The sequence below is a fragment of the Salvelinus alpinus genome, chromosome 7 (assembly GCF_045679555.1).
Source record: "Salvelinus alpinus chromosome 7, SLU_Salpinus.1, whole genome shotgun sequence".
NCBI lineage: Eukaryota > Metazoa > Chordata > Actinopteri > Salmoniformes > Salmonidae > Salvelinus > Salvelinus alpinus.
In genome coordinates, this window is record NC_092092.1 from 14,625,764 (window position 1) to 14,643,992 (window position 18,229).

Below are 18,229 nucleotides of genomic sequence, written 5' to 3' on the forward strand. Positions count from 1 at the left end.
TATCATGGTTATACTATTGATTTATATTATTGATTTATCATGGTTATATTATTGATTTATCATGGTTATATTATTGATTTATCATGGTTATATTATTGATTTATCATGGTTATATTATTGATTTATCATGGTTATACTATTGATTTATCATGGTTATGCTATTGGTGTTTGAGGATGAGTGTGTGTCCTCACTGTCTCTGCCTCTCTTTATTTTCACCCTGTTGTTTAGTGAGCTTCCTTTGCCTTAGCTACTCCATTACTTTCAGAGCTTCCTTTACCTTAGCTACTCCATTACTTTCAGAGCTTCCTTTACCTTAGCTACTCCATTACTTCTAGAGCTTCCTTTACCTTAGCTACTCCATTACTTCCAGAGCTTCCTTTACCTTAGCTACTCCATTACTTTCAGAGCTTCCTTTACCTTAGCTACTCCATTACTTTCAGAGCTTCCTTTACCTTAGCTACTCCATTACTTTCAGAGCTTCCTTTACCTTAGCTACTCCATTACTTTCAGAGCTTCCTTTACCTTAGCTACTCCATTACTTTCAGAGCTTCCTTTACCTTAGCTACTCCATTACTTTCAGAGCTTCCTTTACCTTAGCTACTCCATTACTTCCAGAGCTTCCTTTACCTTAGCTACTCCATTACTTTCAGAGCTTCCTTTACCTTAGCTACTCCATTACTTCCAGAGCTTCCTTTGCCTTAGCTACTCCATTACTTTCAGAGCTTCCTTTACCTTAGCTACTCCATTACTTTCAGAGCTTCCTTTACCTTAGCTACTCCATTACTTTCAGAGCTTCCTTTACATTAGCTACTCCATTACTTTCAGAGCTTCCTTTACCTTAGCTACTCCATTACTTTCAGAGCTTCCTTTAACTTAGCTACTCCATTACTTTCAGAGCTTCCTTTACCTTAGCTACTCCATTACTTTCAGAGCTTCCTTTACCTTAGCTACTCCATTACTTTCAGAGCTTCCTTTGCCTTTATCTACAATATGTTAGCCTGTTAAGTGTTGACTACTGTATGTGTGTGTGACTGTTTGTTGATCTGTGAGTGTGTGGGGGTACTGTAGGTGGGAAGTAAGTAGCCTCAACTTCTGGTTCTCTTTATGTCTCCTCCCCCTCCTCCTCCCTCCGGCCACACCCTTCCTCCTCCCTCCGGCCACACCCTCCCTCCTCCCACTCACCCCCCCCCCCGTCCTACCTGCGTCTCAGGAGGAACTGGTTCTAGCTGCTCTGAGGATAGAGGCTCTGCAGGTAGCCAAACACCTCTCAGACAGCCCCTCCCTCTCCACTGTCACCCCCCAGGTACTGAGCTGAATCAGCCTGCACCTGTACCTGCTCACCGTGTGTGTGTGTGGTGTGTGTGTACGTGTGTGTGTGTGACTGTGTGAGCAGCATGAGCGTGTCTCAGCCTGTCCCCCCCTTTAGTCACACCATTGTGTGTGTGTGTGTGTGTGTGTGTGTGTGTGTGTGTGTGTGTGTGTGTGTGTGTGTGTGTGTGTGTGTGTGTGTGTGTGTGTGTGTGTGTGTGTGTGTGTGTGTGTGTGTGTGTGTGTGAACCCATGGCCGTTACTCAACAACAACAACAACGGCTGCTTCCTGTATTTCCCCATGTAACATCTCTAACACGGCTTCTAGCCCCTGACCTGTGACCCCTAGCCCCTGACCCCTAACCCCTAACCCCTGACCCCTAACCCCTGAACCAATCAGCAGAAAAGAGTGCTGGGCCTTTTCTCCCCTTGGCTTTTGTATCAAACCCATTCATGCATGTTGCCTGTTGGCCTGATGAGGAAAAGCTTCGATAAACACTAAGGTGAATTGGGGATATCGTTTACTTCATCTGGGTCAGTCACCATGTGATAACTCCACTTTATCCTCATTCCTAGGGTTGCACAACTCCGGTAACTTTCACCAAAATTCCCAGATTTTCCAGGAATCCTGTTTGGAGGAATCTGGATTTCCACCTGCTTATTCTGTCTTTAATCCGAGACTCTTCCAACACTGATTTCTGGAAAACTTGGGAATTTTGGGGGGAAAAGTAACTGGAATTTTGCAAACCTACTCATCAATCTGTAGTCATTCCTCAATCAAATGGGAGTCATCATTATGATGATATACTGTTGTTTATCTGGTAAATAACAACAACGAACAACAACATTGATGAACACAACAGGGTCACACCAGATGTGCTGAAAGTGAGGTCTGTCGGGTAGGTTTCATCAAGTATCAACACATAACCTCATCTCAGGTTGAATGTCTGCAAAAAAAGGTTAATTGACACCTGGTTTAAGGTTTGGAGAAGGTGCAAGATTACACAACTTGATTTTAGATGGTTCATCAACCTGAAAGTAATCTCCGGTTCACCTCTGGTCTCTTGGACGTCCCACCCCCTATGGGAAGTCAGTTTCCGCTCAGCCCAGTCCAAGCTCTTCTCTGTCCTGGCACCCCAATGGTGGAACCATCTTCCCCCTGAAGCTAGGACAGCAGAGTCCCTGTCCATCTTCCCCCTGAAGCTAGGACAGCAGAGTCTCTGTCCATCTTCCCCCTGAAGCTAGGACAGCAGAGTCCCTGCCCATCTTCCCCCTGAAGCTAGGACAGCAGAGTCCCTGTCCATCTTCACCCTGAAGCTAGGACAGCAGAGTCCCTGTCCATCTTCCCCCTGAAGCTAGGACAACAGAGACCCTGTCCATCGTTCCCCCTGAAGCTAGGACAGCAGAGTCCCTGTCCATCTTCCTCCCTGAAGCTAGGACAGCAGAGTCCCTGTCCATCTTCCTTCTGAAGCTAGGACAGCAGAGTCCCTGTCCATCTTCCCCCTGAAGCTAGGACAGCAGAGTCCCTGTCCATCTTCCTTCTGAAGCTAGGACAGCAGAGTCCCTGTCCATCTCCCCCCTGAAGCTAGGACAGCAGAGTCCCTGTCCATCTTCCCCCTGAAGCTAGGACAGCAGAGTCCCTGCCCATCTTCCCCCTGAAGCTAGGACAGCAGAGTCCCTGTCCATCTTCCCCCTGAAGCTAGGACAGTAGAGTCCCTGCCCATCTTCCCCTGAAACTAGGACAGCAGAGTCCCTGCCCATCTTTCCCCTGAAGCTAGGACAGCAGAGTCTTCCCGAAAGGACCTACCCTACCTCTTCAAAGAGTTTCTTAAAGAAGACATCTGTCTATTCCCATGTCTCTTCCCCACTCCTCTTCCTCCTCCTCTATTCTCCCATCTCGTCTCTGTCTCATGCTGTCTGATGTTTCACCACCCTCACTCCACAGTCCCTCCTCAAGAAGCCCAGCCCTCGCAGGTGGAATCTCTTCAGTTCACCCAAAGTAAGAGGAGAAATGTCACCCAATCGTCACTGTTCCCCTACTGCCCCGTCACCCCCTCACCCCCTGACCAGTCGCCCCCTCGTAATGGTTCCCCTACTGCCCTGTTACCCCTCGTCACTGTTCCCCTACTGCCCCGTCACCCCCTCACACCCTGACCAGTCGCCCCCTCATCACTGTCCCCCTACTGCCCTGTTACCCCTCATCACTGTTTCCCTACTGACCTGTTACCCCTCGTAACTGTTCCCCTACTGCCCTGTTACCCCTCATCACTGTTTCCCTACTGACCTGTTACCCCTCGTCACTGTTCCCCTACTGCCCTGTTACCCCTCATCACTGTTCCCCTACTGCCCTGTTACCCCTCATCACTGTTTCCCTACTGACCTGTTACCCCTCGTAACTGTTCCCCTACTGCCCTGTTACCCCTCGTCACTGTTCCCCTACTGCCCCGTTACCCCTCGTCACTGTTCCCCTACTCCCCTGTTACCCCTCATCACTGTTCCCCTACTGCCCCCCTACTGCCCTGTTACCCCTCATCACTGTTTCCCTACTGACCTGTTACCCCTCGTCACTGTTCCCCTACTGCCCTGTTACCCCTCGTCACTGTTCCCCTACTGCCCTGTTACCCCTCATCACTGTCCCCCTACTGCCCTGTTACCCCTCATCACTGTTCCCCTACTGCCCCCCTACTGCCCTGTTACCCCTCATCACTGTTCCCCTACTGCCCCCCTACTGCCCTGTTACCCCTCATCACTGTTCCCCTACTGCCCCCCTACTGCCCTGTTACCCCTCATCACTGTTCCCCTACTGCCCCCCTACTGCCCTGTTACCCCTCATCACTGTTCCCCTACTGCCCCCCTACTTCCCTGTTACCCCTCATCACTGTTCCCCTACTGCCCCCCTACTGCCCTGTTACCCCTCATCACTGTTCCCCTACTGCCCCGTTACCCCTCGTCACTGTTCCCCTACTGCCCTGTTACCCCTCATCACTGTTCCCCTACTGCCCCCCTACTGCCCTGTTACCCCTCATCACTGTTCCCCTACTGCCTCCCTACTGCCCTGTTACCCCTCATCACTGTTCCTCTACTGCCCCCCTACTGCCCTGTTACCCCTCATCACTGTTCCCCTACTGCCTCCCTACTGCCCTGTTACCCCTCATCACTGTTCCCCTACTGCCCCCCTACTGCCCTGTTACCCCTCATCACTGTTCCCCTACTGCCCCCCTACTGCCCTGTTACCCCTCATCACTGTTCCCCTACTGCCCCCCTACTGCCCTGTTACCCCTCATCACTGTTCCCCTACTGCCCCCCTACTGCCCTGTTACCCCTCGTCACTGTTCCCCTACTGCCCTGTTACCCCTCATCACTGTTCCCCTACTGCCCCCCTACTGCCCTGTTACCCCTCATCACTGTTCCCCTACTGCCTCCCTACTGCCCTGTTACCCCTCATCACTGTTCCCCTACTGCCCCCCTACTGCCCTGTTACCCCTCATCACTGTTCCCCTACTGCCCCCCTACTGCCCTGTTACCCCTCATCACTGTTCCCCTACTGCCCCCCTACTGCCCTGTTACCCCTCATCACTGTTCCCCTACTGCCCCCCTACTGCCCTGTTACCCCTCATCACTGTTCCCCTACTGCCCCCCTACTGCCCTGTTACCCCTCATCACTGTTCCCCTACTGCCCCCCTACTGCCCTGTTACCCCTCATCACTGTTCCCCTACTGCCCCCCTACTGCCCTGTTACCCCTCATCACTGTTCCCCTACTGCCCCCCTACTGCCCTGTTACCCCTCATCACTGTTCCCCTACTGCCCCCCTACTGCCCTGTTACCCCTCATCACTGTTCCCCTACTGCCCCCCTACTGCCCTGTTACCCCTCATCACTGCCCCCCTACTGCCCTGTTACCCCTCATCACTGTTCCCCTACTGCCCTGTTACCCCTCGTCACTGTTCCCCTACTGCCCTGTTACCCCTCGTCACTGTTCCCCTACTGCCCCGTTACCCCTCGTCACTGTTCCCCTACTGCCCTGTTACCCCTCATCACTGTTCCCCTACTGCCCTAACCCAACTAGAGCCAGAACTAGATCCCATCCACTTCTATCTAAAAGGTCTGTAACATGGACTTCTTCAATCTCTCTCTCTCTCCATCTCCCTCTCACCCCCCCCTCTCTCTCTTTCTCTCTCCCTCTCTCTCTCTCTCTCTTTCTCCACATCCTTAAGGTCCTCCCTTCTCTCTCTTCCTCAAAATCTTCTCTTCTCTTCTGTTCTGTTGTTCCCAGCCCATCCCAGTCCTCCGTTGCTAATGTGTCTGGTTTGTTATTGGCTGAAGGCTTACCTGTATGTAAAGTATCTTACCCTGACATACGCTTGTCTTATATTACTGTAACCTGTTGGCTTCATGGTGGGAGAGAGGAAGGTAGGGAGGGAGGGAGGTAGGTAGGTAGGTAGGGAGGTAGGGAGGTAGGGAGGGAGGTAGGGAGGGAGGGAGGGAGGTAGGGAGGGTGGGAGGGAGGTAGGGAGGTAGGGAGGGAGGGAGGTAGGGAGGGAGGGAGGTAGGGAGGTAGGTAGGGAGGGAGGGTGGGAGGGAGGTAGGGAGGTAGGTAGGTAGGGAGGTAGGGAGGGAGGGAGGGAGGTAGGGAGGTAGGGAGGTAGGGAGGGAGGTAGGTAGGTAGGTAGGGAGGGAGGGAGGGAGGGAGGGAGGTAGGTAGGTAGGGAGGGAGGGAGGGAGGTAGGGAGGGAGGTAGGGAGGTAGGTAGATAGGGAGGGAGGGAGGTAGGGAGGGAGGGAGGGAGGGAGGGAGGTAGGGAGGGTGGGAGGGAGGTAGGTAGGGGGGAGGTAGAGGGGGGGGTAGAGGGAGGGAGGTAGAGGGGAGGGAGGGAGGGAGGTAGGGAGGGAGATAAAGGGGAGGTAGAGGGAGGGAGGTAGAGGGGGGATAGTGGGAGGGAGGTAGGGAGGGAGGTAGAGGGGGGGAGGGAGGGAAGTGGAGGGGGGGAGGTAGAGGGGGGATAGAGGGAGGGAGGTAGAGGGGGGGGTAGAGGGAGGGGATAGAGGGAGGGAGGTAGAGGGGGGAGGGAGGGAGGGAGGTAGAGGGAGGGGATAGAGGGAGGGAGGTAGAGGGGGGAGGGAGGGAGGGAGGTAGAGGGGGGATAGAGGGAGGGAGGTAGAGGGGGGAGGGAGGGAGGTGGTGGGGGGGATAGAGGGGGGGTAGAGGGGAGGAGGGAGGGAAGTGGAGGGGGGGATAGAGGGAGGGAGGTAGAGGGGGGATAGAGGGAGGGAGGTACAGGGGGGATAGAGGGAGGGAGGTAGAGGGGGGGTAGAGGGAGGGAGGTAGAGGGGGGAGGGAGGGAGGTGGTGGGGGGGATAGAGGGAGGGAGGTAGAGGGGGGGTAGAGGGAGGGAGGGAGGTAGGGAGGTAGAGGGGGGGTAGAGGGAGGGGATAGAGGGAGGTAGGGAGTTAGGGAGGTAGGGAGGGAGGTAGAGGGGGGGGGGTAGAGGGAGGGGGGTATAGGGAGGGAGGTAGAGGGAGGGAGGGAGGTAAAGGGGGGAGGGAGGTAGAGGGAGGGAGGTAGGGAGGGAGGGAGGGAGGGGGTTAGGGAGGGAGGGAGGGAGGTAGAGGGAGGGAGGGAGGGGGTTAGGGAGGGAGGGAGGGAGGTAGAGGGAGGGAGGGAGGGAGGTAGAGGTAGGGAGGGAGGTAGGTAGGGAGGGAGGTAGAGGGGGGGGAAGAGGGAGGGAGGTAGAGGGAGGGAGGTAGAGGGAAGGAGGGGGTTAGGGAGGGAGGGAGGGAGGTAGAGGGAGGGAGGTAGGGAGGGAGGTAGAGGGAGGGAGGTAGGGAGGGAGGTAGAGGGGGGGAGGTAGAGGGAGGGAGGGGGTTAGGGAGGGAGGGAGGGAGGGACGTAGAGGGAGGGAGGTAGGGAGGGAGGTAGAGGGGGGGAGGTAGGGAGGGAGGTAGAGGGAGGGAGGTAGAGGGGGGGGAAGAGGGAGGGAGGTAGAGGGAGGGAGGTAGAGGGAGGGAGGGAGGTAGGGAGGGAGGGAGGGAGGTAGAGGGAGGGAGGTAGGGAGGGAGGTAGAGGGAGGGAGGTAGAGGGAGGGAGGTAGGGAGGGAGGTAGAGGGGGGGGAAGAGGGAGGGAGGTAGAGGGAGGGAGGTAGAGGGAGGGAGGTAGAGGGGGGGATAGAGGGAGGGAGGTAGAGGGAGGGAGGATAAAACCGTTTTCCTGTATGTAAAGTATCTCACCTGGCAGAACAAAGCTTTATGTCATAATGACCAGGACTGTGTCACTGAGATAAAGACCTACCAGAGCCCTATATAGTGCACTACTTTAGACCAGGGCCCTGTATAGTACACTACTTTAGACCAGGGCCCTGTATAGTACACTACTTTAGACCAGAGCCCTGTATAGTGCACTACTTTAGACCAGGGCCCTGTATAGTACACTACTTTAGACCAGGGCCCTGTATAGTACACTACTTTAGACCAGAGCCCTATATAGTGCACTACTTTAGACCAGAGCCCTGTATCGTGCACTACTTTAGACCAGGGCCCTGTATAGTACACTACTTTAGACCAGGGCCCTGTATAGTACACTACTTTAGACCAGAGCCCTATATAGTGCACTACTTTAGACCAGAGCCCTGTATCGTGCACTACTTTAGACCAGAGCCCTGTATAGTGCACTACTTTAGACCAGAGCCCTGTATAGTGCACTACTTTAGACCAGAGCCCTGTATAGTGCACTACTTTAGACCAAAGCCCTGTATAGTGCACTACTTTAGACCAAAGCCCTGTATAGTGCACTACTTTAGACCAGAGCCCTGTATAGTGCACTACTTTAGACCAGAGCCCTGTATAGTGCACTACTTTAGACCAAAGCCCTGTATAGTACACTACTTTAGACCAAAGCCCTGTATAGTGCACTACTTTAGACCAAAGCCCTGTATAGTGCACTACTTTAGACCAGAGCCCTGTATAGTGCACTACTTTAGACCAAAGCCCTGTATAGTACACTACTTTAGACCAAAGCCCTGTATAGTGCACTACTTTAGACCAAAGCCCTGTATAGTGCACTACTTTAGACCAAAGCCCTGTATAGTGCACTACTTTAGACCAGAGCCCTATGTAGTGCACTACTTTAGACCAGAGCCCCGTATAGTGCACTACTTTAGACCAGAGCCCTGTATAGTGCACTACTTTAGACCAAAGCCCTGTATAGTGCACTACTTTAGACCAGAGCCCTATGTAGTGCACTACTTTAGACCAGAGCCCTGTATAGTGCACTACTTTAGACCAGAGCCCTGTATAGTGCACTACTTTAGACCAGAGCCCTGTATAGTGCACTACTTTAGACCAGAGCCCTGTATAGTGCACTACTTTAGACCAGAGCCCTGTATAGTACACTACCGTTCAAATGTTTGGGGTCACTTAGAAAAGTCTTTGTTTTTGAAAGAAAAGCAATTTTTTTGTCCATTTAAAATAACATCAAATTGATCAGAAATACAGTGTAGACATTGTTAATGTTGTAAATGACTATTGTAGCTGGAAACGGCAGATTTTTTATGGAATATCTACATAGGCATACAGAGGCCCATTATCAGCAACCATCACTCCTGTGTTCCAATGGCACGTTGTGTTAGCTAATCCAAGTTTATCATTTTAAAAGGCTAATTGATCATTAGAAAACCCTTTTGCAATTATGTTAGCACAGCTGAAAACTGTTGTTCTGATTTAAAGAAGCAATAAAACGGACAGGTAGACCCAACACCTCTCTATAGGACTATTATATTAGTGGGGCTGTAAATCTCCTACACCCCCACGAGGCCCCAATTCAATCAACTCATCCTCTAATCCCCCATAGGGAGGATTAAACCATTCAAGGCTGTTTGTGGTGGAAGGGGGGGGGGGGGTGAATAAAGTTCATAGTTAGTGATGTCATAATCAGATTCTGGGTTCTATGTTCAGATATTTCAGGTGACGTTGTTGTTTCTTTATTACAGTTAAGGTCATGTTGGATTTTTGTTTTCTGATGACCTGCAGATGCTTTTGCCGTAGAGGCCAATCACTACAGTCTATTGTCTTCTATTGGTAAACCCTGTCAGTTACCCGAGCCTGTGGGCGGTGGAGACATACACTACTTAAGGAAGTTAGATTTAGTACTTTAAAACTGGTTCCATGTTAGAAAAGGAAAGGAATTGTTTTCACAGGATCGTTTACACCGTTAAAAATATGATCAACTTCCTCTCACATTGTGATGTGAGCAGTAACATGAGTAATGATGAATACATTTTATTTTTAAATTAAATTTTTAAATTTTACCTTTATTTAACTAGGCAAATCAGTTAAGAACAAATTCTTATTTTCAATGATGGGAACAGTGGGTTAACTGCCTTGTTCAGGGGCAGAACAACAGATTTGTACCGGGGATTCAATCTTGCAACCTTTCGGTTACTAGTCCAACACTCTAACCACTAGGCTACCGCCCCCTAACATTATACCCACAAGGGTTGTTACGCTGAACGTTTTACAGCCACACCGGCGATCACGAGTCATGACAGCAGTCAAATTCCACGTGACCGATTAGCTTCTCCAAGCTCTGATGCTGCTGCTGGTCATTAGTAGCCTACCAAACTTGATAACTTCCTGGTACTCAGCACTCTATTGTTCTTCTAATCACTCTGACATTTAATTATTATTTTATAGAACCTTTATTTAACGAGGCAAGTCAGTTAAGAACAAATTCTTATTTATAATGACGGCCTACCCGGGCCAAATCCTAACCCGGATGACGCTGGACCAATTGTGCGCTACCCTATGAGACTCCCAATCACGGCTGGTTGTGATACAGCCTGGAATCGAACCAGGGTCTGTAGTGACGCCTCTAGCACTGAGATGCAGTGCCTTAGACTGATGTGCCACTCGGGAGGCCCATCAATGCATCTGTTACCAAAAATCTAATCAAACACTTCATGAGAGCCCATGTTGCGCAACATTTCTATCGGCTATGTAATTGTGTGAGAAAAAAATAATTTTGATGGCCTCTATTAAAAAGAAGAGGATCTCATCAGCTTTCTATAGGCTAGGCCTACTATATTCTGATCCACCAGAAAAGCGTCCTCCATTCGCTATTTAAGTGCATAGATGACATGTATTTTTCCCCTGTCCCTGTTTCGATACAGGTGCATGATAACGATCCATTCTAAATCAAAACAAAATTCACACATATATTATTTAGTATATGTAAAGACAAGATTAAATCAAGAATAGTCTAATGGGTGACAATATTGTCCTGTCACTTATGAATGATGTATCATCACTTGTGAACGATGCCCAGCTTGTGTGCAGTAAGAAACAGAGCATGCCTTTTTTAGCAACTTTTTCAGATCATAGTACCACACCTCATGTAACCTAGCCCATAGTCCTATATATTTTTCGATAAGGTTTGTATCACAACTAAAGTATCGCAACTAACTTCTTAATAAAATTAACACATTAATCCGCTTTCATCCAAGGGATGTAGATACGTAGTGCGTGAGTTTCAAATTCAGCAAAGATAATTTTCAGCACAAAAAAAATTCAAATTTAGAATAAAAGCATTACATGCATAAATCGCATTTGCGGTCACTTTTAAGAATGCTGTTAACCCGCTAATTGATTGCATTGTGGAACATTTGCGCTTATAGCCTACTGCCGTGGGCGCATTGCTGCGCTTATAATGTAAAGAAAATGGCCTTATTGTTTATCAATATTTTAAGCTAAACGATCTCATCTGTTGCATCAGTTTTTTTTTTATTCTAGTGGTTATATTAATTTGGAATCTATCGTATCCCATAACTGTCCCAGACTGTGCTTGGATATTTATTTATTGCACAGAAGGACAAGTTGATCTATAGAATAGGTCGACTTTTGTACTATGAGGGATAGTAGATTAACAGGCTGGTGCTTTTGCTGTTCATTAGGTCTACTCATCTTGTTGGCTGACAAAGTAAATGTGGACAGTTCTTCCAACATTTTCAATATGCGCCTCGGACATCGATAAGGACGCGCGCAGTTGCGTCCCCGATGAGTCTGTCTTCACTTGTAGCCTGTGAGAAAGACCCGATTGCTTAACGGTCATTGGCTAATAAGAATTGAGATATCTGAGAGCCATGTGAGTGAGAGGTGTTTCGGAGCACGCATACATTATAATGATTATATTTAGCCCAAGGGCACAACGGCCACTGGCCTCAAAAGGCATGGATTTTTTTTTAGGAGGCATTGCGGCCACACTAAGGGGATGCTGCCGATAAATTCGAGGCATTATCAAGTGCTTGTCAGAGACTCATCAGAGACTGATCTGTGAAGTCTGTGCAAAAAAAGATTTTATATAAAAAAAATTTTTTTAAATTGCAACTTTTTTCAAATCATCATTAGAGTCGCATCATGCAGCCTAACAATGTATTAAACATCTAAACATAACGACGTTTATCACAACTAAAGTTAAATAAATAACTTTTTCTTTCTTAACTGCTCAACACAGAATAGTCGCATGTGAAAATTTGTAGAAAATATCCTTTTGATTTTATTCAGATTTGTTCAATTATATTCTTCATACTATAAAATAATGCCACGGAATTATAAACTAATCTTGTCTGCTAAATTAACTAGTGTAGCCCACAGCCATATGGCATAGCCAGATCAGGGCCTAACAGAAGGACAACTCAGAGTATGCTATTCTGTCCTTCTGAAATAGACTAGGTTTTCTTCATATCATGCTTCTTTAGACCTGTCTAAAATAAATAATGGATTTATTGTGAAGGTGTAGACTATATTACATTGATTTACTGTGAAGGTGTAGGATATATTACATGGATTTATTCAACTTGTTAAAAGGTAGATGTTCCAAAGCTCTACATCAGTGGCTTGTAGTCTGTGTGGAAGCCAGGAGATGCTAAATGTGTTTATGTCAATTACCGGCTGACCACCACAACCCATAGCTGCTACCCTATTCCTATCCCTCCCCCAGCAATACCGCCTCTTTCCCCTGCCTGGACCCAATCACAGACAAGCTGTTGCAGCTTCAGCCAATCACAGGGCCACAGCTCTGGGATTGACGACTGCTTATGTTGCTACCAGCTGCCCAAATCTCCAGGAGCATCATTGCAGGGGAAAAATCTAAGAGGGATCCTTGGGACGTCTAACTCTGATGTAACCCCATTGAAGTTCACATTTCAAACAGTTAAAGTAAGGGTTAGGTAAAGGTTATGCTTAACGTTAAGTTTAGGGTAGGGGAGTTTAGGGTAGGGGTTAAGGTTAGATTTAGAGTAGGGAAGTCCCAAGGATCCCACTTTGTATCTACCATCATTGCAGAGGCTGCCTCATTTTGCATATAGAGTTTGGCTGTGGTGTGGGGCATCTTTCTGATCCAATACGATGCTGCATAGTGGTTTGGTTTAGTTCAGGATCCTATAAAGAGTGTACTATGTTGTCTGTAGGGTTTTAAAATGCAGGTAACTTTCCCAGTTTTTTTTAATACAGAAATCCTGGTTGAAGGATTCCAGATGCCCTGCTGATTCTGGGAATCTTCCCACTGGGATTTCAGGAAAAACCTGGGGATTTTGGGAAAGCTACCAGAACCCACCATTAGATCAACCAGATACCTAACTAACTGTCTGTACCTGTCTCTCTCCCCCCTCATCCTCCTCTTCCTCTTCCCTGACGCTTGACCTGGGCAGCAGAGAGACAGAGAAGTGATGTCATCAACAGTGGACCGGGACAGCATGGTGACTAAGAGTTCCCTTTACACCCGGACGGCGGGCTACGGAGACGGGGAGAGGGAGAGCCCCTACCAACCCAAAGACCTAGATTATTCTCTGGGCATCGCACGAGAAGAGGTGCCCCTCTACCCTCTAACCTCTACCCTCTAACCTCTACCCGCACCACTCACTACTGTCAAATTCATATCCGTTGTAGAAATGTTACTGTCATTACTGTGGATTACTGTCGTACTGTATTGGAGGAACAGGTTGACATTCAGTAGTAGTCATATTCCTACAAATGTTTACCTTTTATACAGACTGATCCCTTCCTCGTGTTTCTTTTGGTGTGTACATGAACTGTACCTAATAAAGTTCTCTCTCTTCCTCCCTCTCAGATCGTGTCCAAGGAGAAGGAGGTACTGGAGTGGCAGAGGAAGTACGAGGACAGTCGACAGGAAGTGCTGGAGATGAGGTGAGATGATCGACTGTCAGTCAGTCACGATACCTTGACAACGGTCAGTTACGTTACCTTGAGAACGGTCAGTCACGTTACCTTGACAACAGTCTATCACGTTACTATGACAACAGTCAGTCACGTTACTATGACAACAGTCGGGTTGGTGTAGAGCGGTGGTGGTGTCCATCTGGCCAGGAGAGCCTACGTTCTTAGTAAAAAGGCTTCCAAAAGGGTTCTTCAACTGTCCCCATAAGATAACCCATTCTGGTTCCAGGAAGAACCCTTTTAGGATCCATGTAGAACCCTCTGTGGAAATTGTTCTACATGGATCCCAAAAGGGTTCTACCTGGAACCAAAAAGGGGTTCTTCAAAGGGCTCTCCTATGGGGATATCCAAAAGAACCCTTTTAGGTTGTAGATATCACAGTTTTTTTTGTAAGAGTGTAGTTAAGATTAACTAGGGGACTTATTTCATTAGGCTGATTGGCCCCAACGATAAGGAGGGTTAAGTAGCTAAGAGGGGAGGCAAGGCTAATCCACCCGCTAACCTCTCTATCCGGAAACACCAAAACAAAGCTGTCTGAAAAAGACTCTTGTAGTCCAAACGCATTGCAGTTGTGTGTGCTGATGTTCTCTAAACTATAGGCGGATCTGCTCTCTTACAGTATATGCAGTCTTTGTAAATACTATAGTTTCTGCATCATGCTACTTGTTTTCTTTCTTGACATGTAGGAGCCTCCCTTCTGCTGCCCTCATCTCACCCAAAACAAGCATTTAGGAGCCTCCCTTCTGCTGCCCTCATCTCACCCAAAACAAGCATTTAGGAGCCTCCCTTCTGCTGCCCTCATCTCACCCAAAACAAGCATTTAGGAGCCTCCCTTCTGCTGCTCTCATCTCACCCAAAACAAGTGTTAGCTAATCCAAAATGTATCATTTTAAAAGCAAAAGCAATTTCTCGCATGGAATAGCCTTAATTTCTCAGAACAAGAATAGACTGATGAGTTTCAGTAGAAAATTATGTTTCTGGCCATTTTGAGCCTGTAACCGAACCCACAAATGCTGATGCTCCAGATACTCAACTAGTCTAAAGAAGGCCAGTTTTATTGCTTCTTTAATCAGGGCAACAGTTTTCAGCTGTGCTAACATAATTGCAGAAGGGATTTCTAATGATCAATTAGGCTTTTAAAATGATAAACTTGGATTAGCTAACACAACGTGCCATTGAAACACAGGAGTGATGGTTGCTGATAATGGGCCTCTGTACGCCTGTGTAGATATTCCATAAAATAAATCTGCCGTTTCCAGCTACAATAGTAATTTACAACATTAACAATGTCTACACTGTATTTCTGATCAATTTGATGTTATTTTAATGGACAAAAAAATTGCTTAGTGCACTATACAGGGCTCTGGTCTAAAGTAGTGCACTATACAGGGCTCTGGTCTAAAGTAGTGTACTATACAGGGCTCTGGTCTAAAGTAGTGTACTATACAGGGCTCTGGTCTAAAGTAGTGCACTATACAGGGCTCTGGTCTAAAGTAGTGCACTATACAGGGCTCTGGTCTAAAGTAGTGTACTATACAGGGCTCTGGTCTAAAGTAGTGTACTATACAGGGCTCTGGTCTAAAGTAGTGTACTATACAGGGCTCTGGTCTAAAGTAGTGTACTATACAGGGCTCTGGTCTAAAGTAGTGTACTATACAGGGCTCTGGTCTAAAGTAGTGTACTATACAGGGCTCTGGTCTAAAGTAGTGCACTATACAGGGCTCTGGTCTAAAGTAGTGCACTATACAGGGCTCTGGTCTAAAGTAGTGTACTATACAGGGCTCTGGTCTAAAGTAGTGCACTATACGGGGCTCTGGTCTAAAGTAGTGCACTATACGGGGCTCTGGTCTAAAGTAGTGTACTATACAGGGCTCTGGTCTAAAGTAGTGCACTATACAGGGCTCTGGTCTAAAGTAGTGTACTATACAGGGCTCTGGTCTAAAGTAGTGTACTATACAGGGCTCTGGTCTAAAGTAGTGTACTATACAGGGCTCTGGTCTAAAGTAGTGTACTATACGGGATAGTAATGGACAAAAAAATAGCTTTTCTTTCAAAAACAAAGACGTTTCTAAGTGGTCGTGTATACTATGTGTATATATATATATATGTATATATACTGTATACTATGTGTATATATATATATATGTATATATACTGTATACTATGTGTATATATATATATATGTATATATACTGTATACTATGTGTATATATATATATATGTATATATACTGTATACTATGTGTATATATATATATGTATATATACTGTATACTATGTGTATATATATATATATATATGTATATATACTGTATACTATGTGTATATATATATATATGTATATATACATATATGTATATATACTGTATACTATGTGTATATATATATATATGTATATATACTGTATACTATGTGTATATATATATATATGTATATATACTGTATACTATGTGTATATATATATATATGTATATATACTGTATACTATGTGTATATATATATATATGTATATATACTGTATACTATGTGTATATGTATATATATGTATATATACTGTATACTATGTGTATATATATATATATGTATATATACTGTATACTATGTGTATATATATATATATGTATATATACTGTATACTATGTGTATATATATATATATGTATATATACTGTATACTATGTGTATATATATATATGTACATATACTGTATACTATGTGTATATGTATATATATGTATATATACTGTATACTATGTGTATATATATATATATGTATATATACTGTATACTATGTGTATATGTATATATATATGTATATATACTGTATACTATGTGTATATGTATATATATATGTATATATACTGTATACTATGTGTATATGTATATATATGTATATATACTGTATACTATGTGTATATATATATATATATGTATATATACTGTATACTATGTGTATATATATATATATGTATATATACTGTATACTATGTGTATATATATATATGTATATATACTGTATACTATGTGTATATATATATATGTATATATACTGTATACTATGTGTATATGTATATATATGTATATATACTGTATACTATGTGTATATGTATATATATGTATATATACTGTATACTATGTGTATATATATATATATGTATATATACTGTATACTATGTGTATATATATATATGTATATATACTGTATACTATGTGTATATATATATATATATGTATATATACTGTATACTATGTGTATATATATATATGTATATATACTGTATACTATGTGTATATATATATATATGTATATATACTGTATACTATGTGTATATATATATATATATGTATTTATACTGTATACTATGTGTATATATATATATATGTATATATACTGTATACTATGTGTATATATATATATATGTATATATACTGTATACTATGTGTATATATATATATATATGTATATATACTGTATACTATGTGTATATATATATATATGTATATATACTGTATACTATGTGTATATATATATATATATATGTATATATACTGTATACTATGTGTATATGTATATATATGTATATATACTGTATACTATGTGTATATGTATATATATGTATATATACTGTATACTATGTGTATATGTATATATATGTATATATACTGTATACTATGTGTATATATATGTATATATACTGTATACTATGTGTATATATATATATATGTATATATACTGTATACTATGTGTATATATATGTATATATACTGTATACTATGTGTATATATATATATATGTATATATTCTGTATACTATGTGTATATATATATATATGTATATATACTGTATACTATGTGTATATATATATATATATGTATATATACTGTATACTATGTGTATATATATATATGTATATATACTGTATACTATGTGTATATATATATATATATATATACTGTACTGTATACTATGTGTATATATATATATATGTATATATACTGTATACTATGTGTATATATATATATATGTATATATACTGTATACTATGTGTATATATATATATGTATATATACTGTATACTATGTGTATATATATATATATATGTATATATACTGTATACTATGTGTATATATATATATATATGTATATATACTGTATACTATGTGTATATATATATATATGTATATATACTGTATACTATGTGTATATATATATATATATGTATATATACTGTATACTATGTGTATATATATATATATGTATATATACTGTATACTATGTGTATATATATATATATGTATATATACTGTATACAGTTGAAGTTGGAAGTTTACATACACCTTAGCCAAATATATTTAAACAAAGTTTTTCACAATTCCTGACATTAATCCTAGTCAAAATCCCCTTTCTAGGTCAGTTAGGATCACCACTTTATTTTAAGAATGTGAAATGTCAGAATAATAGTAGAGAGAATTATTTATTTCAGCTTTAATTTCTTTCATCACATTCAAAGTGGGTCAGAAGTTTGCATACACTCAATTAGTATTTGGTATCATTGCCTTTAAATTGTTTAACTTGGGTCAAACGTTTTGGGTAGCCTTCCACAAGCTTCCCATAATACGTTGGGGGGAATTTTGGCCCATTCCTCCTGACAGAGCTGGTGTAACCGAGTCAGGTTTGTAAGCCTCCTTGCTCGCACACGC

The 18,229-nt window shown here is 44.0% G+C and overlaps 1 protein-coding gene across 2 annotated transcripts in view; it reads left to right on the forward strand.

Moving 5' to 3' along the window:
- LOC139580507 (titin-like) overlaps nt 1–18,229 on the forward strand; it is a 128,734-nt gene that overhangs the window by 97,614 nt on the left and 12,891 nt on the right. For both annotated transcript variants that reach the window (XM_071409267.1, XM_071409268.1), the window contains 4 exons: nt 1,212–1,304; nt 3,255–3,308; nt 13,006–13,164; nt 13,425–13,501. In XM_071409267.1, the coding sequence (XP_071265368.1) occupies nt 1,212–1,304; nt 3,255–3,308; nt 13,006–13,164; nt 13,425–13,501 (383 nt within the window). The remainder of the gene's footprint in view (nt 1–1,211; nt 1,305–3,254; nt 3,309–13,005; nt 13,165–13,424; nt 13,502–18,229) is intronic.